Source organism: Coregonus lavaretus (assembly GCF_964263955.1).
Source record: "Coregonus lavaretus genome assembly, chromosome: 10".
Taxonomy (NCBI): Eukaryota; Metazoa; Chordata; class Actinopteri; order Salmoniformes; family Salmonidae; genus Coregonus; species Coregonus lavaretus.
Genome location: NC_139997.1, coordinates 58,018,072 through 58,040,811, shown reverse-complemented (window position 1 = coordinate 58,040,811; position 22,740 = coordinate 58,018,072). Strand labels below are relative to the sequence as shown.

The 22,740-nt window shown below is 43.6% G+C and overlaps 1 protein-coding gene across 1 annotated transcript in view; it reads right to left on the bottom strand.

The window, feature by feature from the left end:
* LOC311136663 (sarcoplasmic/endoplasmic reticulum calcium ATPase 1-like) overlaps positions 1–22,740 on the bottom strand; it is a 69,756-nt gene that overhangs the window by 12,155 nt on the left and 34,861 nt on the right. Inside the window, exons 6-13 of the mRNA XM_084170877.1 lie at positions 20,107–20,187; positions 19,621–19,706; positions 18,989–19,144; positions 18,665–18,806; positions 16,221–16,387; positions 7,040–7,128; positions 4,586–4,688; positions 2,895–3,026 (exon numbers count right to left, since the gene is read on the bottom strand). Coding sequence (XP_084027003.1) covers positions 2,895–3,026; positions 4,586–4,688; positions 7,040–7,128; positions 16,221–16,387; positions 18,665–18,806; positions 18,989–19,144; positions 19,621–19,706; positions 20,107–20,187 — 956 coding nt within the window. The remainder of the gene's footprint in view (positions 1–2,894; positions 3,027–4,585; positions 4,689–7,039; positions 7,129–16,220; positions 16,388–18,664; positions 18,807–18,988; positions 19,145–19,620; positions 19,707–20,106; positions 20,188–22,740) is intronic.

The following is a 22,740-nucleotide window of genomic DNA, read 5'->3' as shown; positions in this document are numbered from 1 at the left end:
GAAGGTATACGGCCCTGCTTTCACATCCTTAAAAATCTGCTAAATGTCCAACTAATATGAATCAATGCATCATACTGATCAAGCTGTAAATAATCAGAAATGGTTGGTTAGGTTTGCATTGTCATTTGTGGATACTGATGGAGCCATTTTCCTTGCTCTCTATTTCCTAGTGTCTAGTTATGAAGTACCACTAGGTGTCACCCTCGTTCCAGTCCGCATGAAGCTCAGTGTTCTCAGGCTGGTAGTCAGTCAGATATAACCACTATTAACCATCATCCCAAATCCCTCCCTCCCTCCCTCTCAGCTCAGACATTTCTGACGTGAAGACATGATGCCAGGGGCCTCCATAGACACTTCACAGATGTCCTCACAGACAGAGAGCAACTGAGCCAAAAGACCCCTCTTCCCATCATAAAGCCACTGAGACACTGAGCCCATATTAAGCCAAAATCCCTCTCTTCCTCCCATCGTAAAACAAAAGACGAGGAACTTGTGTCGAGTCGGTCTAGTGACGGCAGAGGAGGAAGCTAAACATCGTCTTACACACTTCACCGTCAACTAGTGCATTAGTAGGAAACAACATCCTATTTCTTTTCTGTTGAAAGCCCTAACAGAGGGCTGGAAAGTTTAGCTAACCTCTTCATAAACTCCCTGGCTTGTCTAAATATTATTATCTCTAGCCTCCGAGGACGACTTGTGTCAGTGACAGGGTTTTTCCTTGTCGTGGGACCGTTGGGAATTTGAATGGAACTTTATCTGGGGTTCAGTGGAAAAACTTGGAACTGCTGGTCATTGACAAGAGCACAGGGAGTTAGACTCTCTCGCTCTCACGCCTTCCTGTCACAGTGTCACTGGTCATTCACAAAGACTGAGAGAAGAGAAGACACACCACTTGTTCAGAGTCAGAGGAGGAAAGGCATCATTCACACAGATGAAGCTCTGAGAGCCCATCATTGGGCATTCACCACAGGGAAGTTAGATGCACTTTATAATAACTCCACATAATAAAGCATTTATAATGGAATGGTTAAAAGTTGATTCATCATTTATTAATCATAAAATGTTTAATGTAGGTCCTTATAAATCATTTACTAATCATTAGTTAAGACTTTTTGCGTCGCCTCATCTTAAGTGTGGGCTATTTATACTTTATAAATGTTTTGAGTGACCGGTGTAATTTCTCACAAAAAGATGGACATGCCATTGGTAGTCATTACAGAAGTACCTGATGCTCCTTAAGTCTAAAAAAAGCCTCAGACAGATTCTGTGCGTAAACCGAAGAATCTGTCGGGATGGTATGGAATGCATAGGATAACAAGCAGCAGTAGTTCCGATGTTTGGGTTTTTTGTCACAGATTATTTGGAGGTACCAGGATTCGACGATGGCGGTGCTTAAACTTTGACTGCTTTGCGCGTGTGGTGAAATTAGCGTAAGGGGGAGGGTCTGTGTGTGTGTGTGCATCTTTGTTATCATTCATGCATTCGGCATAATGTAATACCTAGTTTGTATACATAGCTAAGTCTATGAAGACATTTGCAAGCTGGTCTTAATCACGCAGCTGAATTTAATCACGTACCATTTTAGTTATGGGTTAACCGAGATTATAAACTGGGTGGTTTGAGTCCTGAATGCTGATTGGCTGAAAGTCATGGTATATCAGACCCTATACCACGGGCATGACAAAACATCTATTTTTACTGTTCTAATTATGTTTGTAACCAGTTTATAATAGCAATAAGGCACCTCAGGGGTTTGTGGTATATAGCCAATATACCACGGCTAAGTGCTGTGTCCAGGCACTCCGCGTTGTGTTGTGCGTAAGAACAGCCCTTAGCCGTTGTATATTGGCCATACACCACACCCCCTCGTGCCCTATTGCTTAATTAGACTGCTCTAAGGAGTGACTGCAATCCACACTATGGTTTTTGTAGGAAATTCACTGCCATGAAACGCTTATGTATTTTCTTGTTTTTCATAAACATCCTCTGTATTGTGTGTTTATTGTTTAACCATTGATATGTTCTAGGGGCCATTTTGAGACCTTAAGGAGCATCAGGTACTGCTGGAATGTCTACCAATGGAATGTCCATCTTTTTGTCAGAAATTACACTGTTCACACAAAACATTTGTAAAGTATAACTAACGTGTAAATAGCCCACAATTCAGATGTCACACAAAAAGACTTAACTAATGATTAGTAAATGGTTTAAAATAACCTATATTAAACATTTTTTGAATCCTTATTCAATAATTTAAAAGTGATTTATAAATGTGTGAATAACTAGGTTACGACATTTACAAATGTGGGAGTGATTATGAATAAATGATGAATAAACTATTTACTTATCCATTATAAATGCTTTTTTTATGTGGAGTTATTATAAAGTGCTACCTGAGAATCTGAATTCTCACATATTCTCTCTCACATATTCTCTCTCACATATTCTCTCTCACATATTCTCTCTCACATATTCTCTCTCAGGGATTACGAACACTCTTAGTGCAGGCCAGCCAGTTACCAATGCAATTTGGACTACCGATGGAGCAATCACTGGTTTCATTAAATAATCAATTTTATGCGAGAAACCCATTTTCAAGTGCTAAACTAGAGGCTGAGGTGATCTTAGTGGAGATAATTGTCCCATGCATTAAAAGCCAATAGGTACCAGCTCCCATTACCATACTTTGTTTGAACTTGTGTCCACGTTCAGTCGTTTAATCACTGTGTACATGACCATATGTTAGATAGATAATTAAATAATGCACTGTATATGAATATGCATGTAGTATATAGTATGCCTAATACACACACGACATGCATGGATAGAAGTGCTGTATACATTACATCCACAACCCCTCCCCCCTACCCCCAGTGTTTTCCCTAACTGCTTACTGCATTGCAGGCTCCGGCTCGCTCCACCTTGCTGAGGCCTGACATGTCGGTCTTGAACACGTTCATCTTCTCCACCAGAGTAGTGAGGGCCGTCTCTGTCGCCTCGCCCACCTTCTCATACACTCCTTTGGTCTAGGAGAGGGGAGAGGATTGGTTAGTCAAAAGCACTGAGGCACTCTGTCCGTGTCCGAATACCCTCATTTGCGTTCTCAATAGTAGGCATTTCGGGTGTGCAAAAATACCGCACACTAACTAGAATTCGCTGCACACCCTTAAGGAAGAGAATCACCTTTCATGACCCACGTGTGTTTGACAACAGCTGATATATCACATGAGGCGAAGCGCCACAGCAAAACGAACGAATGGCTGGAATCAACGCAGTTGCGCATTAAATGACACATTCTCAGTATGGATGAGCCTAGTATGTTGATATTTGTTGCTTACTGCATAAACTAAACTGTATGTGGTACAATTAGTACAGAGTATGTATGTAAGACATCTAAGCAAGACAGATTTCGGCCACGGCCTCTGTCATTAGGAGTATGGACGGACGGAGAGAGAGAGAAAGAGTAGATGAGAGGAGAGAGGAAGATCAAGAGAGAGGAGGAGGATGGTATAGTACGCACTGATGCATAAAAGTCTGACTAACCAATGTGTGTGTGTGTGTGTGTGTGTGTGTGTGTGTGTGTGTGTGTGTATGCGTGTCAATTAGTGAGTGCATTCTCTCAATCATTCACATCAACCTCCTCTAGTTCTCATTAGATGACTTGAGTCATAGTGAGTGAGTGGTGTGGTTTCATAGCTGGCTGACCTGACCTGCCAGGTAAATGTCCTTTGTAGCACAGTTCGTAGAGCATGGCGCTTGCAATGCCAGGATAGTGGGTTTGACCACCCATACGTAAAATGTACGCACACATGACTAAGTCGCTTTGGATAAAAGCATCTGCTAAATAGCTTTTATTATTATACAGTATATTTTTATGATGTGAATAGGTGGAGTCCACCGGGTTTTAATAGGACACAGCCTTGCCCACACTGTGCCTGTCTACCCCACTGAACACAACATGGTCAATAAATCCCCACGGTCCTCCACCGCCATCAGGGTCCACTAATCTCACACCACTCTCCCTCTCCACACAGCTGCTCTACCTTTATCAACCCTCCTCCCCTCCTCCCTACCTCCATTATCTCTAGTAGGGAAAGCCACACCTTTACAAAATGGCCTGCTAATTCAGTTCTACAAATTAGTCTTTTTGGGAAACAAATCAACAACAACAAAACATTCTCAGTGTTTGCATATCTTGTAATGAAACTGCCGTGTCCTTGGCTTCATTCACACACAGCACGGTTACCATGACACCGTGGTGATGACAGAGGTGAGAAAACACATCAGAGTAAAATTCGATCAGCTACTGTAGGAGGCTTGTTATCATTCATGCATTCGGCATAATGTAATACCTTGTTTGTATACATAGCTAAGTCTATGAAGACATTTGCAAGCCTGTCTCATTGGCACAAAACATTTGTGTATCACGCAGGTTAGTCCAACACAACATTAGTGATGACATCAGTCAAACCTAGGAGAAGGCAGCAACAGATGTGCAGCCATGTCTACGGCTCAGTGTGTGTGTGTGTGTGTGTGTTATTGACTCACAAGAACATAGAGTGTTGGTGTGTGTGTCAGCACTGACCTCATTGTAGTCCAGTGAGGAGTCATTGCACATGGAACACACAGTGGCCAGCTCCAGTAGTCCATCATAGTCTCCACACTGCACCACCTTGTCCCCTTTCAACCTGGGAGAGAGAACGCACACTTTTTAATTTCTATCCCTTGTGGGGACCAAACAATTGATTTCCATTCAAAATCCTATTTTCCCTAACCCCTAACCATTAACCTTAACCCCTAACTCTAAACCTAAACCCTAATAGTAAACCTAACCCTAAAATAGCCATTTTCCTACTTGGCCCCACTTAACCAAGTTCTTTTTTTAAACTATCCTTCTGGGGGACTTCTGGTCCCTACAAGGATAGTAACAACCCCCAAAAAAAAAAAAACATTTGTTAGATACCAGCTTCATACTACTTGTCAAACCTAGAGAACTGATCCTGTATACTGGTTGTTGGAATCCTATAAATAAAAATAGAATTTCAACAAAATAATGTTTTAGGAATGCCTGCTTCTAACTACAGAAACAATTTCAGAACAATCTGAAATGACATGGAATTACTTGTGTGTATGTGAGTGTGTGTGCATGTGTGCGTGTTTGTGCGTGCGTTGGGAGCAGCAGTGGTTGGTTGGTTGGTTGCATGACCACTATGGCACACAGCCCAGTAGAGGCAGCAACAGTTGCTAGTAAAGCAACAGCCCACACAACAACCCATTGCATGGCATGCCAGCCTGAGATTTCATAACATCTCAGAGTAGAGAACAGGTTTTACACCCACAAACCAACCAGAACAGCGATTAGGACCTTATACACCTTTCTAAAACACAGTCCCGTCATGTTCCATTATATTGGATATAATCATGAGGTTTTAATCAACTTCAGTAGGGAAAATATTGTGAGTGTCGAGCATCATCATGTATCGAGTGAACTGACTGAAGGGGATGGTAAGACAATTGTTCAGACAAACAATTGTAATTTTGGTGAATGGTGTCATGAGTGCATGCAAGTGCGTGTTCCGCGGCTAATTTCCTTCACAATACAATAAACATAAGCTCATTATGTTCAGGACAACCCTGGCTATAACGCATATTATCTTTGCAACTGTGGATCAAACATGGCGATCATAAACGTTGATACTGTAAATTACATGAGTTTTCAAATATAGAAATGTGAAGTGCACATTTGGACTCACGGGTATGTGGTTTGCTTGTCTGACATCAAAGCTGTATTTATTATAACTCAAAGTCTCATCTTTCAGAACACAAACTCCTCTCACTCAGACTACCCAATTAACGGGAGGGATGGTGGCATCTTGTTGGGTGAGCTGCGAAGTGGAAAGCCTGAGCTCTGACATGTACAGCACGCTACTGTACAGCCACTGCGTTCCAATTTAGGTGCTTATCAATGACAAAACTGCCATTTTCAACCAGTATATGTGATGACAGGGCCTGTGAGTGGAAAGGGTTACCAATAAATACCTCAGTATTTCAAAATCATGACAGAGGTTGTTATTGAGGTTGTTATTGTAAAAGAGAATGTGCTCTGAATAACTTATGACTTTTTGTATTTCATTTTCTAATGAGAAAGCAGTAACCAGAAGGGATGAATACTGTAGAAGATCTGGTTCTGGGTAGAGGCCTATGCAGGTAGTCATTTGGGGTATTAGACTAGAGTGGATACTCCAGAGAGTGAGAGGAGGTCATCAATCAGGTTATCCTGACATTATACAGGAAGGAAAGATTGTTGGTCTGGAACTGGGTCACTATGACTTTGGCCCAGCTACACCCCTCTCCATCTCTCTCCGTGTTTTGCTCTCCCCGTCGCTCGCTCTAGTCAGACCTATTTGTCATTTATTCCTCTAGGAATTCTCCACAGTGAGACTATTTTAGAAGTTTCGGTGTCCTTTCCTCTCTGTGCTATCTGTTCTATCATGGAAGAAGTTCACATATTTCAGGAAAACATAATTTTCATTCTTCCTAAAGAACAGAGTAAACCTATGGGGGCTGGGGGTGGGAATGGGAGTTGATATGGGGAAGGAAAGAGACTTCAAAAGAAACACTTCACATCAAATGGGAAAAAAGGAGGTTAGGGGGCTTTTAACAGCCAGCCGGCCAGATGAAAGTGGTGATTGTGGGACCAAGGCTTTTCCACTGCCGCCTGTAAAAATAGGTGTTTGTCTGTCTGTCCGAGGCCAGGGAGGGGTAACAATGGCCAGCCTTAACTTTCCTCTGGGGCTCAGCGTGTTCAGACTCTAGACCACACTCAACACACACAGCACATCATTTACTGGGAGGTGTAGAAGATATACCTCATAGTGTGTGTGTGTGTTTGTTTGTTAGTTAGTTTGTGTATGCATGCGTGCGTGTGCGTGTTTCCCACTGTGATTCCACAGTCACTACGAGTTTTCACCTGAAATCACACTTAGAGTAACTTGCACTCTGTACTCTAATACAAAGAAAGGTAGGAGGGGACACTCACACTTGCCCTTCAGGGGCGTAGGTTGAGCCAGTTATAGAGAACTCATGGACAGCACAGCTGGAATCCTCCACCTTGTCCACCACAAACATCTGGAGAGAGAAGAAAGAGTTGGGATAGTTAAAGCAGGTTAGTGTAGGCTATCAGTAAAGAGTATACAGAAACTCTGTGGCAGGGTTTCCCAGAGTTCTGTACAGGCCCACGGGAGAGGTGAAGGACGCCCCCGCCCCGGCCACTGACGCAGAGGGAAACACATTCACGCACGCTCCCATTCAATTGTAGCCCCACCCAACTAAGGGCTTTCCCACTTCATGCAGCCACATGATGTCACACAGCAGTTTTTTCTGTCCTTTCTTTCCTTCTCTATTTTCCCAGCAGCCATTGGTTCCTGTGTTTACTGACCTTGGGGCCAGGCTATACCCTAAGTTACCAGTCTGTAATCCTGGCATACATACAGTGAGGGAAAAAAGTATTTGATCCCCTGCTGATTTTGTACATTTGCCCACTGACAAAGAAATGATCAGTCTATAATTTTAATGGTAGGTGTATTTGAACAGTGAGAGACAGAATAACAACAAAAAAATCCAGAAAAACGCATGTCAAAAATGTTATAAATTGATTTGCATTTTAATGAAGGAAATAAGTATTTGACCCCCTCTCAATCAGAAAGATTTCTGGCTACCAGGTGTCTTTTATACAGGTAACGAGCTGAGATTAGGAGCACACTCTTAAAGGGAGTGCTCCTAATCTCAGCTTGTTACCTGTATAAAAAGACACCTGTCCATAGAAGCAATCAATCAATCAGATTCCAAACTCTCCACCATGGCCAAGACCAAAGAGCTCTCCAAGGATGTCAGGGAAAAGATTGTAGACCTACACAAGGCTGGAATGGGCAACAAGACCATCGCCAAGCAGCTTGGTGAGAAGGTGACAACAGTTGGTGCGATTATTCGCAAAAGGAAGAAACACAAAAGAACTGTCAATCTTCCTCGGCCTGGGGCTCCATGCAAGATCTCACCTCATGGAGTTGCAATGATCATGAGAATGGTGAGGAATCAGCCCAGAACTACACGGGAGGATCTTGTCAATGATCTCAAGGCAGCTGGGACCATAGTCACCAAGAAAACAATTGGTAACACACTACGCCGTGAAGGACTGAAATCCTGCAGCGCCCGCAAGGTCCCCCTGCTCAAGAAAGCACATATACAGGCCAATGAACATCTGAATGATTCAGAGGAGAACTGGGTGAAAGTGTTGTGGTCAGATGAGACCAAAATCGAGCTCTTTGGCATCAACTCAACTCGCCGTGTTTAGAGGAGGAGGAATGCTACCTATGACCCCAAGAACACCATCCCCACCGTCAAACATGGAGGTGGAAACATTATGCTTTGGGGGTGTTTTTCTGCTAAGGGGACAGGACAACTTCACCGCATCAAAGGGACGATGAACGGGGCCATGTACCATCAAATCTTGGGTGAGAACCTCCTTCCCTCAGCCAGGGCATTGAAAATGGGTCGTGGATGGGTATTTCAGCATGACAATGACCCAAAACACACGGCCAAGGCAACAAAGGAGTGGCTCAAGAAGAAGCACATGAAGGTCCTGGAGTGGCCTAGCCAGTCTCCAGACCTTAATCCCATAGAAAATCTGTGGAGGGAGCTGAAGGTTCGAGTTGCCAAACGTCAGCCTCGAAACCTTAATGACTTGGAGAAGATCTGCAAAGAGGAGTGGAACAAAATCCCTCCTGAGATATGTGCAAACCTGGTGGCCAACTACAAGAAACGTCTGACCTCTGTGATTGCCAACAAGGGTTTTGCCACCAAGTACTAAGTCATGTTTTGCTGAGGGGTCAAATACTTATTTCCCTCATTAAAATGCAAATCAATTTATAACATTTTTGACATGCGTTTTTCTGGATTTTGTTGTTGTTATTCTGTCTCTCACTGTTCAAATAAAAAATTATAGACTGATCATGTCTTTGTCAGTGGGCAAATGTACAAAATCAACAGGGGATCAAATACTTTTTTCCCCTCACTGTAGCATAGACCGCTAACCACACCGTTAGCGGAAGGCTAAGACTTGGGGGGGGGGGGGGGGGGAAGAGAGCGAGCGAGAACAAGAGTGAGAGAGTTTGTTTTGATGTCTGTCTGTCCGTACTTCCCTGTGATCAGACTCCTGTGTTGCCCAGAGTTTTGCTTTGTCTGTGCTCTGTGTTAATGTATTGATTTCCTACGTGGAGAAGCCAGCCCAGAACAATTAGGGTTTGGCCATCCTGGCAGGTCTTTTAGGCTGGCAGCCCATTGGTGAGGGTGGGGGTTCTACTGTAGCCTTGGACCTGGCCCTTCTCTCCTGTGTGTGTGTGTGTGTGTGTGTGTGTGTGTGTGTGTGTGTGTGTGTGTGTGTGTGTGTGTGTGTGTTACATGCGATCTGGTCCTCTCCTCTCTCTCTCTGTTGTTCTGGCTGCAGCGGTGATAACAGGTGGAATGGATCTGATGTAGTTACTTTATGATTGGTTTGTCACAGGGGTCTGTTGTTGTGCTATTCACACTGGATGGGAACACTGAGGAGGTTACAAACACAGACACACAGCCTTTTACTTTCCTTACATCAATATTCTATCTCTGTAATCACCGACTTGCCATCTGGACCCGACACAACCATAGTAACCATGGAGAGAAGGGCGGGGATTGCCTAGGGCGGTCAAGTCGCACACACACGTTAAGGAAAATACTCCATCCTGTCCGGGAGGGAGTATTTTAAACTCAATTAGCATCTGGCTGATTAAAGAATGAATTAAGCAGTTGTCCAATAAAACAGTATTTTCCCTTCAGTACATCTGCTGCTACTACTTCTGGAGGATGTGTGTGTTCCGTTTATACCGAGAGTAGTTTACAAAACAATGTGTGTGAAATCTCCTCCAGCTGAGACAGTCTAACATTACACAGATCAGAGTCATCACGTCTGGAACTGCTCATTTAGACAATGGGAAGTCGCACTCAGACCATTTCAAATGAACGGTGACTAGCTAATAACACTGATTATCTATCCGTTTAAAAAGACACTGCAAACGATGTATCCATCTAGTCAGTCTAGGATCTAACCTGACTATGATGGCTAGCTCTATGCGGTGCTGGATGCTCAGGCGACATACAGGTTCTCTAGGACAGATTGAGCATCAAGAACACCCCTCCTCTGACAATCTACCTACCTTGGGCCTCCTCAGTCCTCATCAAACAGTAACTGAGTAACAAACTGAATAATGTGAACGAGAAAAATGATTAGACCGATAAATAACCGCTGTGATTGCTGCCACAGTGTGTCTGTAGCCCAGATCTTAAACTGTTCTTTAGGATATGAGATAGGAGCAGGATATGACATTGGAGCCCAGGAGATGATTGCAATAGTTATTGGAAATGGGATACCTAGCCAGTTGCACAACTAAATGCATTCAACCGAAATGTGTCTTCCACATTTAACCCAACCCCTCTGAATCAGAGAGGTGCGGGGGGCTGCCTTAATCGACGTCCACGTCATTGGTGCCCAGGGAGCAGTTGTTGTTGGGGTGTAACTGCCTTGCTCAAGGGCAGAACGGCAGATTTTTCCACTTTGCCAGCTCGGGGACTCGAACCAGCAACCTTTCGGTTACTGGTCCAACGCTCTTAACCGCTAGGCTACCTGCTGCCCCTTATTGTGCATGGTCCCTGACAAATAAACTAATAACGTCAAATACAGTCGAAGTCGGAAGTTTACATACACTTAGGTTGGAGTCATTAAAACTCGTTTTTCAACCACTCCACAAATTTCTTGTTAACAACCTATAGTTTTGGCAAGTCGGTTAGGACATCTACTTTGTGCATGACACAAGTAGTTTTTCCAACAATTGTTTACAGACAGATTATTTCACTTATTATTCACTGTATCACAATTCCAGTGGGTCAGAAGTAGGAAGAAGCCACTGCTCCAAAACCGCCATAAAAAAACAGATTATGGTTTGCAACTGCACATGGGGACAAAGATCATACTTTTTGTGTCCTCTGGTCTGATGAAACAAAAATAGAACTGTTTGGCCATAATGACCATCGTTATGTTTGGAGGAAAAAAGGGGTTGCTTGCAAGCCGAAGAACACCATCCCAACCGTGAAGCACGGGGGTGGCAGCATCATGCTGTGGGGGTGCTTTGCTGCAGGAGGGACTGGTGCACTTCACAAAATAGATGGCATCATGAGGAAGGAAAATTATGTGGATATATTGAAGCAACATCTCAAGACATCAGTCAGGAAGTTAAAGCTTGGTCGCAAATGGGTCTTCCAAATGGACAATGACCCCAAGCATACTTCCAAAGTTGTGGCAAAATGGCTTAAGGACAACAAAGTCAAGGTATTGGAGTGGCCATCACAAAGCCCTGACCTCAATCCTATAGAAAATGTGTGTGCGAGCAAGGAGGCCTACAACCTGACTCAGTTACACCAGCTCTGTCAGGAGGAATGGGCCAAAATTCACCCAACTTATTGTGGGAAGCTTGTGGAAGGCTACCTGAAACGTTTGATCCAAGTTAAACAATTTAAAGGCAATGCTACCAAATACTAATTGAGTGTATGTAAACTTCTGACCCACTGGGAATGTGATGAAAGAAATAAAAGCTGAAATAAATCACTCTCTACTCTACATTTCACATTCTTAAAATAAAGTGGTGATCCTAACTGACCTAAGACAGGGCATTCTTACAAGGATTAAATGTCCGGAATTGTGAAAAACTGAGTTTAAATGTATTTGGCTAAGGTGTATGTAAACTTCCGACTTCAACTGTAGATATTCAACTGTACATGTCTACTAACATACATTACATTTACATTTACGTCATTTAGCAGACGCTCTTATCCAGAGCAACTTACAAATTGGTGCATTCACCTTATAGCCAGTACAATATGTATTATTATTATTTTTTTTTTTTTTTTTTTTGGGGGGGGGGGTAAGGGGGGGTAGAAGGATTACTTTATCCTATCCTAGGTATTCCTTAAAGAGGTGGGGTTTACATTTTTTTACATTTACGTCATTTAGCAGACGCTCTTATCTAGAGCGACTTACAATTTACAAATGTAAATACTAACATACCGAGATAATATTTAACCACATGGCCTATTAGGACTGCTATTAGCTTATTTGTTATAACTGCTATTTCAGTGTTTTGGTCATGTTTGCCACTGCATATTTCTCTCACTATCAGAGATGTGGTTTCCATGGAAACAAGGCATTACACGATTCACATTAACCAATGGTGCCTGTCTGTAGAAGTTGAAACTCTCCTCAATACAATGTGACTCACCCTATATTGTGTGTATTGTGCTGTGATGGCAGCAGTACCGTAGTGAGTGTCCCTGCTCTGTGTGTAATGGAAATGTAATGGTATGATGTCAGAGGGTATTCACTCCTCTGTGTGTGACCGTGCCCTGGGATATCCCCTCGGCTGGGAAAACAGGATATGACAGGGCTAGGGAACACGGACGTTCTTATCAGAACCATATGGCACAGCAAAACCCAGCTTAAGGTCACGGACACATGCTTTCGCACACACGAACACCAGAGAGAGAGACCTGGTTCAAAATGGCAGCAGTAAGTCAGGGACCGTTTCCCCTGGCATTTCCTATCAGGTGAATCCTATCACTCAAAACTAGGATGGAAAAACAACACCGCACTACGGTGAGGACTGAGGGGGGAAAGCGGGTCTGTGTTTCCCTTGGTGTTTCCCTTAATCGCTCAGCTGTATTAAGCTAATATAGCCTGGGCCCTGAGGGTAAATATTTACCAGAGAGAGCAGAGCAGTTGAGTCCCAAATGGCACCCTATTCCCTATATAGTGCACTACTTTTGACCAGAGCCCATATGTTTCTGGTCAAAAGTAGTGCACTATAAAAGGGAATAGGGGTGCCATTTGGGACACAGCCCAGGTCTCGTTCCAGCAGCCAGTTTCCTAGGTAGGCAGGGAGGGACCAGGGATAGCTGTTAGCTCAGCTCAGGGAGATTACCCAGTTCTGCTATACTTCCACAGGACAGTAGGGAACTCCCTCTTTCTCTCGCTCTGATGCTGCTGATGATGGTTGGTACAATGTATACACATTACTGACTGATGGCAAGCGGTCGGTCTCTACTAGCCACGTCATCACAGAGAGGGTAAGGGAGGGGGAGGGAGAGCAAGAGATGCAGAGAGAAAGAGCGAGAGAGGGGAGAGAGAGCAGCATCCTCTCAGCAGGAAACACACCAGTTGTGCAAACCGCTAGAGCTTCTTACACACGCAGATGCACTGCATTCACACACACACACACACACAAACACACAGGAAAGGCAGCAGAGCAGCATGGAAGAGATAGCACAACCCTCCTGAGAATATCTGACAAATACAGTACAACAGCAGAGACAAACAAATATAAATGTAATCACACACACAATATATACATAATGACAATGCCCTTCGCACCCTCAGGTCTACCAACGCCCACTGGTGACCTGGGTTGAGCTCTTAGTTTTCACATCATTAAGCGAATACAAATACCTGTACTCCATGACAGACAGACAGACACACAGAGAGAGCGAGAGAGAGCACGAGAGAGCGAGAGAGCGAGAGAGCGAGAGAGAGGGTACAGAGAGCGAGCCCAGGCAGCAACACGTCAAGTCCAGACACAACTAGACTGCAGTTAAAACACACCACAGACTTTTATACAGACCATGTTCTGGATGGCCTGTATGTAAGAGCACTGCCTGGCACACAGGCTGTACAGTACTGTAACTGAACAAACAGTTTGGCAAACACCCTTTAAGGTAACCTAGGTAGCCGCTAGATCTCCACTATCGTTTAGTCTTAATGTGCTCAGCCGGTAATACACTTGTGTGCCCCGGCGACCGGTTCGTACATAAAACATCATCCATTCATGCTGCAAAGGCATCGGTTTCCTCCTTAACTAGCTTTAATGGACACAGAAAATATGCTAACTCCCACTATTTTCGGACAACTTCCGGATGTTGCACACTGCGTTCAGCCAATCAGGTTGCAACAGCGTTGTTTACCCCTGGCTGAACGCGGGGCACAACATCAGGAAGTAGCATTAGCCACTCTAGCATGGTGGTGGGAAATTGTGTTTTATGACAGTACGCATCTTTTTCCTGTGTTTTTTGCGGCGACACACCATTAAAGCTAATTAACCCTATCAGTCCCAAGACCCCAGCAAAACTTTTCATGTATCTGCATGTCCATCCCTTATATTTAGCCTCACAATGAAGTATTTTACCATTTCCTTTTCAGGACAACCAGGGCTACAAGTAGAACACAAAACAATTTGACATAAATAGTTGCATTCATGAGTTGTGGACAAAAAATAACGTCCACCAAAGCAAAGACCTGATAAAAATGATTTATATGATGCTGTAAGTACAGAAATTCTTTGCTCAGTGGGAAATGAATATCCAACTAGTCAGTGACAACTGTGTGGAGTTTGTGACAGCAACTATGTGAGCTTATTACAGTATTAGACACTATGTCCTGGGATTTCCTATGATCTCCTAATGACTCGTGTAGCTTTTGAGCATCATAGAGCAAAATGTGCATGTTCGTGAGCATCTCAGCTTTTCATAGATAGCTTTTAATAGTTTGTAGTTCAAATCATTCGGACTCTACAGTAATGTTTGTCTAAAGACCCGGCCCCGGGCCCCTTCGGGATCCGCCCTTGTCTCACAAACACCGCGTTAATCATGTTTTATGTAACCAGTTGCTGGGGGACACGAGTATATTACCGGCTGAGCACATTAAGCCTACAAGACCGTAGAGATCTAGCACCCACTAGAGGCTGCCTAGGTTACCTTAAAGGGGAAAGGCTTATCTCAGTCATCAAATGTAATACAATTATTTACTTAAAGGTGACTTTCATATTCCAATTGGCAAATAACATGACCTCTGGCCAGCATGTTCAGTTTAGAGGTACATCAAATTTGAGATGCAGTTTGGCCTTCCTCATAAGTGAAAAGTCAGGTGTGAGGGTAAGAGACGTTAACTGTGGTTAGGAGGGGTGTGTGTGTGTGTATATGTGTGTTGGGTAGGGTGTCAGCCAGATCCTGCTCCAGAGGCTAAATGGAAGCCAAGACAAACACTGGCCTTGGCATTTCCTCTGTGGTAGAGCAGAGCAGGCACACACACACACACCCGACCAAGGTGTGGAGAGGAAAGGGATGGGCTGCGGGATTCCACAAGAGTGGCAATATGGGTGTCAGTGTGGATGTGTGTCTGACTCTCTGTGCTTGCACCGTGTGTGTAGCCTATTTTTCTGTACGTAAAGGTCTCTCTAATGGTTATTCAGCAGCTGCAGGTTTGACATTTGGAAACATATCTGTGCTTCCTGCCTGCTGGCGGTCTGTGCCAGCCTCTCTCTGGGTCAGTGAGAGGGCCATGTAGGACTGCAGCCTACAGTACAGTGTGCCGTTCGGTCCTGCCAGCCTGCATGCCTGCCCTGGCTAGGCTAGCTACACCAGCTATCAAAAGGCTGGCTGAGGATGGTAAACATTACAACACCGCAGGGATTTTCCATCATTACTAACCCCACCTGTCCCCCATCCAAAACCTGTGTGTGTGTGTGTCTGCGTGTCCAAACCCAACACTACATGAGACGGCCAACTAACAGTATTTCACTGGAAACAAGACAGAGATGTGCTATTGAGATTAGCCAAACTCATAAACAACCTGATCCAAACACAGAATTTCACCTCTGACTGACTGACTAAAGGCTTTCTGAGGAAACTCTCAGTATGAAGTAAGTGTCAATCATTAATAAAGATATTAAGATCGAGGTAGACTACAATGCTTTGGGTTTTCTCTGAACTCGATGGACTGGAACTAAATATACCGGGCCGGTACAACGACAAACCATCCTCTACAACTGCAGGTAGACTAGAGGTTAGATAAGTGGGCCTGCAACCGAAGGGTTGTCACATTGTATCCCAAGTCCGATGGGGAAAAGTGTGGGTATCCTATGTGTCATCTCCTGCCTTTGTGCCCTTAAGAAAGGCACTTAACACTTTGAACTTGTTTTTCTTACGTCAAAGCTTTATCACAGTGCATGTGCACAGCTGTCAATCACACTAATATTACAGTCGCACATCAAACCATTCACTCTAATATTACTTGAACGTTTTCCCAGACTCACCCTGCAGACAGACATCTGGTTGGTGGTGAGGGTGCCGGTCTTGTCAGAACAGATGACAGAGGTGCAGCCCAGGGTCTCCACAGAGGGCAGGCTGCGGACGATGGCGTTCTTCTTGGCCATGCGTCGGGTCCCCAGCGCCAGGCAGGTGGTGATAACAGCGGGTAGACCTGAGGGGGTAAGACAGGCAGGATTGGATAGAGTGGAATGGACAGGTACAGTACAGTAACATGGACAACACTCGCCAGACTGTTTCTGCTTTTAATAATTTCTGACATTTTGGTAGGCTATTAGTTATTAAACTTAATTATTAAATACAGGCAGCTTCTCTTCTGTCATTATATGTTGCCCTAGAATACTAAATAAACCCTTGCTCACCAGAATAATGTCATAAATGATAGAATGAATGCTTCAATCTAGTAGACATCGATATAGTTGTATCATCTCTGCTTCTTTTGCGGAGCTAAAAGTTTTAGATTTCTGTACAAAATTTCCAAATTACATCAGTTTGACAAGTAGTAAGGATATAGAAAGCTGTGAAAATGACCCAACATGTTTCTGATAAGATTTCAGTTCGGCCTGGATGCATATTTTATGTGGTTGAAATAGTATCCGATTTTATGATGCTAATAAAGACAGCACCTCTACAGATGGTCCGTAACTGTGCATTTGCATTCTCTCAAGATGCTGAAAGAAAGAAATCATATTTCTCCACTCATGTTCCCGAGTCAAAATGTACATTTTGTGTATCATCATTTTACTGCAAGAAATGCTTAATTCTGCAGGAGTTATTATCAAGACCGTGTCCAGATTTCAGTTTCCATTTAACCCATCTAAACAGTAGGCTACAGTTCCCTTGACGTGCCATAGGCCTATTTGAAGTCCAGTCTTGTGACTGTCGAATTTGTATAGAGCCTCACAATCATCAGACATAACATAGACACTGCTATCATCCTCTTTTACCACTTCACCAAATCTTTCCCAAACATTACTTTTCTGGCCCTCCCTTCTCTTTATTTTCTACTCTCCATTTCACAGCTTTTCAGTGATTGAATTAAACTCAGACAAAATCCTTTTTGCCTCAGTCGATCTATACTACATGACCAAAAGTATGGGGACACCTGCTCGTCGAACATTTCATTCCAAAATCATGGGCATTAATATGGAGTTGGTCCCCCCTTTGCTGCTATAACAGCCTCCACTTTTCTTGGAAGGCTTTCCACTAGATGTTGGAACATTGCTGCGGGGACTTGCTTCCATTCAGCCACAAGAGCATTAGTGAGGTTGGGCACTGATGTTGGGCAATTAGGCCTGGCTCGCAGTCTGCATTCCAATTCATCCCAAAGGTGTTCGATGGGGTTGAGGTCAGGGCTCTGTGCAGGCCAGTCAAGTTCTTTCACATAGACCTCGACAATCCATTTTTGTATTGACCTCGCTTTGAGCACGGGGGCATTGTCATGCTGAAACAGGAAAGGGTCTGCCCCAAACTGTTGCCACAAAGTTGGAAGCAGAGAATCATCTAGAATTGTTCATTTTTCGCTGTAGCGTTAACATTTCCCTTCACTGGAACTAAGGGGCCTAGCCCGAACCATGAAAAACAGCCCCAGACCATTATTGATCTTAGGCTTGTGTGCGGCTGCTCGGCAATGGAAACCTATTTCATGAAGCTCCCGATGAACAGTTATTGTGCTGACGTTGCTTCCAGAGGCAGTTTGGAGCTTGGTAGTGAGTGTTGCAACCGAGGAGGGCCGATTTTTACGCACTTCAGCACTCGGCGGTCCCGTTCTGTGATCTTGTGTGGCCTACCACTTCGCGGCTGAGCCGTCGTTGCTCCTAGACGTTTCCACTTCACAATAACAGCACTTACAGTTGACCGGGGCAACTCTAGCAGTGCAGACATTTGACGAACTGACTTGTTGGAAAGGTGGCATCCTATGATAGTGCCACGTTGAAAGTCACTGAGCTCTTCAGTAAGGCCATTCTACTGCCAATGTTTGTCTATGGAGATTGCATGGCTGTTTGCTCTATTTTATACACCTGTCAGCAACGGGTGTGGCTGAAATAGCCCAATCCACTCATTTGAAGAGGTGTCTACATACTTTTGTATATATAGTGTAGCTTAACTTTTTCTGCCCATACCAAAGCGTTTGGTGATTGGTATGTAGGCTATTTGGCGTGTGTAAAGTCAGACCCTAAAGCTTATGCTTACGCACTAATGACATAGCCTAAATATAATGAAAGAATAACCTTAATGTAGCCTATAAATATAAATTGTACAAGAATTATACATTCAATTTTTTTATGTATTGTTTTCTCTTTCTCTTTATTCAACCCGCGCATCACTAATGGACAGCATAGGATAATTCATTTAGGTTTTTTACATGGAATTTGGAAAGTGAGAAAAAGAGAGAGAGGCAGAGGGAAGGAAATAAGCTGTTCTCACATACCCTCAGGGATGGCGGCCACAGCCAGGGCCACAGCAATCTTAAAGTAGTAGATGGCCCCACGCATCCAGGACCCCCCATGAACTGGGTCCCCAAAATGCCCGATGTTAATGACCCAGACGGCCACGCAGATTAGGGAGATGACCTTCAAGTTCAAGTTCAAAATATTATTGTCTGTTCTTTGGGTGAGAATTGACATTTGTCTTGGGACTTGCAGTCATTTGGCTCATACAAATCACAGCAAAACACAGACAGAAAACGTATAGATATGATAGCGCAATGAATTAATACAACAATCATCATCATCATCATCATCGTAAACCCCACCTTGGAGAGCTGCTCTCCAAATTCGTCCAGTTTCTGCTGCAGAGGAGTCTTTTCCTGCTCCGTGGCAGCCATCTGGTTCCGGATCTTACCGATCTCCGTGGACACGCCGGTGGAGACCACGATGCCAATGGCTCGCCCCGCAGCGATGTTAGTGCCCTGCGCAGGAAGAGGAGGAGGTCAGCACAGAGTTAATATGGTGATACAGAGTACACACTGATATCATACTGCATCCATATGGGACCACCACTTGCTACTAACTCCTTCAGGGATGCCGACATCACCAAGATTATATCTGCTGAACACATTTTAAGAAGAAGGGATGCATCGAGCAACAACCGTGCACACACATATTGTACACACACACACACACACACACACACACACACACAGCTGATTCAGAAGGAGATGGAAGTCAGAATTCCTGATATGGCTGACGAATGCAGCAGGTTGAAGCCAGAACAGAGCGGTGAGAGAGAGAGAGATAGAGTGCCTGTGTGTGTGTGTGTGTGTGTGTGTGTGTGTGTGTGTGTGTGTGTGTGTGTGTGAGAGAGAGAGAGACAGTGAGAGAGAGAGAGAGAGAGAGAGAGAGAGAGTAGAGTTGGCTCCAAACAGGAAGGAAGTGTAGTTCTTACAGAAAACAGCATGTTCTTCTTGTCTTGATTGACAGCTCTGGGGTCAGGGACGGGGTCGGTGTGTTTGATCACAGACACAGACTCTCCTGCAGAGACGGATTAATACACACTGTTACACAAGATCCTACAAGCCATTAACAGTAAGATGATGTTACACAGGTTTGGAACAGTGTATTTAACCGTAAGAGGACAGATGTTTAATCTTATTCTTATTTTGTATTTGTTTGACAAATGTTCTCTTGACTGTTTTAAAGGTCTATTCTACATGGATCATCACATTTATAGCATGCTTTGGAATCTGACAAGATGCAGCAAGTCAGTCCGTCAGTTAGCCATCCTGTCAGTCAGCCAGCCAACCACCCAGTCAGTCATTTACTTTTGCCGAAGCAGCAGCTAATCTACCTGGGGTCCACACAAAAACATAAAAACACGACAAGTAACAAAATGCTCACAGTCAGTCAGCCAGCCAATCAGTATGTAGCCTACCTGTGAGAATAGACTGGTCCACTCTAAGGGTGGTAGACTTGATGGAGGTGATCCTGATGTCAGCAGGGACCTTGTCACCAACTAGACAACAAAACAAAACAGGCTGGGGTTAGAAGAGAAGACAACCGAGAGTTATAAACACACAGCCATTGAATGAAAGCATTAGGTTAACACTAAAGAGGGAGAAAGAAGAAGTGAGGGGGAGGAAGAAAGAGAAAGAAAGCAAATGGTGCGTTTGATTGTAAATTAGTATCTTTGCCCTCTGTAGTGACCTGTGAAGGTGTGAGTCTGGCGGGCCAGGAAATGTAATGACAAAGGAAATGAGAAGACAGCGGCCTAGCTGTGAAACGGCCGGCAACCACCCCCCTGTTCCCCAGGTGACCACTCAATTACAACCTATCGAATCGCAGTGTTCAAACAAAGCCTTGAGCAAAAAAACGTTAGCCAGAGAGTCCTGGCTTAGCCTCACGTCAACAACATGCAACCAACAGCAGGCACCAACGCAGATCGAGTCACAACGCAGTCCCAACAAATCGATTCCGCAGTCACGCTCAGCATCGGATAAATGTTTTAGCTCCCATATCACAGCGTGATAAAGCCCGATAGAAGCAGCTTGGATTAATCCATGTAATGTCTTTAATCTCTTTTCTTTGGCTGTTGTATATTAAAGTCATATTTCAGGACAGGCTGTTTAGGTGTCATGGGCATGCGGGACTGTGGCACCTAACGTCTTTTGAGCCATGCACATTGCTTCCACTGCACACTTTTGTCACAGCTTCACAATCAACAGTGTTGGGGCTTTTTGTAGATCACACCGTTATGCTGGAACTGCTTCATCTAAGATCCAGAGATGGAGTCAAATAATAATATAAAGATATAGGGCAAATACCTGCAAACAAAAGCAACCATTTAAATGTAAACAATTTGTCCGGCTCAGAGCATCAGCCAATTAAAATCGACAATTTACTTGCACGTGACAGAACGCTACATTTTAGCTGGTCCCATCAGATAAAATGGCACACGTTAGCCCTATGCTAACCTCACCAGGAACATGTTCCCAACATGTACAGTATAATTATTGGTTGCACTCTCACCATCATCCTACAGATGGCAGTATTGCATTTTTTCTTTTTAAAGGTTTATACCATGGCATTGTTGAATATTCGTTTCTGATTGGCTTGAAGGGCATTCTAGAGTGTGCATTATTTCCCTATAACACACGGTATAGTTATAGTTCATTCTTAAATGTTCTATGTTTGAGCTGCTTTTGAAAGCAAAAGTCGAATTGAAAACATTATTGGCATTGTTGAATTCGATTTTCATAATAGCAAGCTAGGACTGATGGTTTGGTTAGCTAAACTAGCAAGTCTGTTTGTTTGGTTACCAAGGCAACTACTGTAGCTAACTAGTAAACTTGCTATCTACTTCAGTTGGTTGAACACATTTCTAATGGCAAATGTGTTAAATTATAGCCATGGTATAAAAGGGATAATCAATAGTGGCTCTATGCGTACTCACCTTCCACGTCGTTCAGCATTTTCCATAGAACGCATAACCCCTCGTTGATTATCCCTTACTTATTGTGAGTTCAGAGGACTCGAATCTACTGTCTTAATGGAGGAAAACACTAGGCTGGATCAGTATCAGATGGTGAATTACTTCTATTTGACAAAGTAATCTAACTCTCTGATTAGCCTTTTCTGTAGGCTACTATAGGAACTCCAAATCAACATAGCTGTAGCCTACATTCATTGACATCAGATAGTGTCCTCCTTATGCTATAATAACCTACTAATGCATATGGAACTTTGTATGGTACACCTCAATTCATGATGAACCCCATTAACCACCTTGGTCGTATTCCATAAAGGCTCGGCTTCCAAGCCGGTGAGGTGAAAGCCTGGTGGAGCCTACCCATAGAGTGATTACGCCCTCTTCTGGCGAGGAGACATTAGTGTAGGCTATCAATAGTAGCCTAGTCAAGGATGCATCAATGCAATATTGGCACACAACATTTTGTTACAGACCAACGGAACAAAAGTAAACCTTGAATTTGTAGGTTTAAAATATCCCTTTAGTGGCCAGGGTTGACCTATTTTGAGAAAATGCCATTGGTTGGTGGATATAAAGTCTAAGATCTTTGATAGGCTGATGAAGAATTTGTTCCAGGAAATAATCACTTGGTGAGGTTCACATTGGGCTAACGTATGCCATGTTATCTGATGGGACAAGCTACAATTTTAAGATCTGTCACGTAAATCAACGATTTTAATTGGCTGATACACATTGAGTCGGAGAAACTGTTTCCATTGAAATGGTTGCTTATGTTCGCAAGTATAGCCCAATGATCTTCTATAATACAAATCTTCAAATTAAGAAGTTTACAAGTCAGGAGCCCAAAATCTTCATAATAGAGATATGTTGCAACTGATGTTGAGCACACAATCAATATGCCATTCTGTAATGGTTTGAAGTTGCGTTCTGTACAAGATGTTCTCCAGAAAGGACCAATCCTGTCCTCAGACATCAGCCTAATTCACTGCTGTTCACTGAAACAAGGCCAGTAACAGAATGCACCAAGTTTGCTTTTCAAGGTGATTCCTTTTGAAAAGGCTCCATCTTGTCATTTTCCTT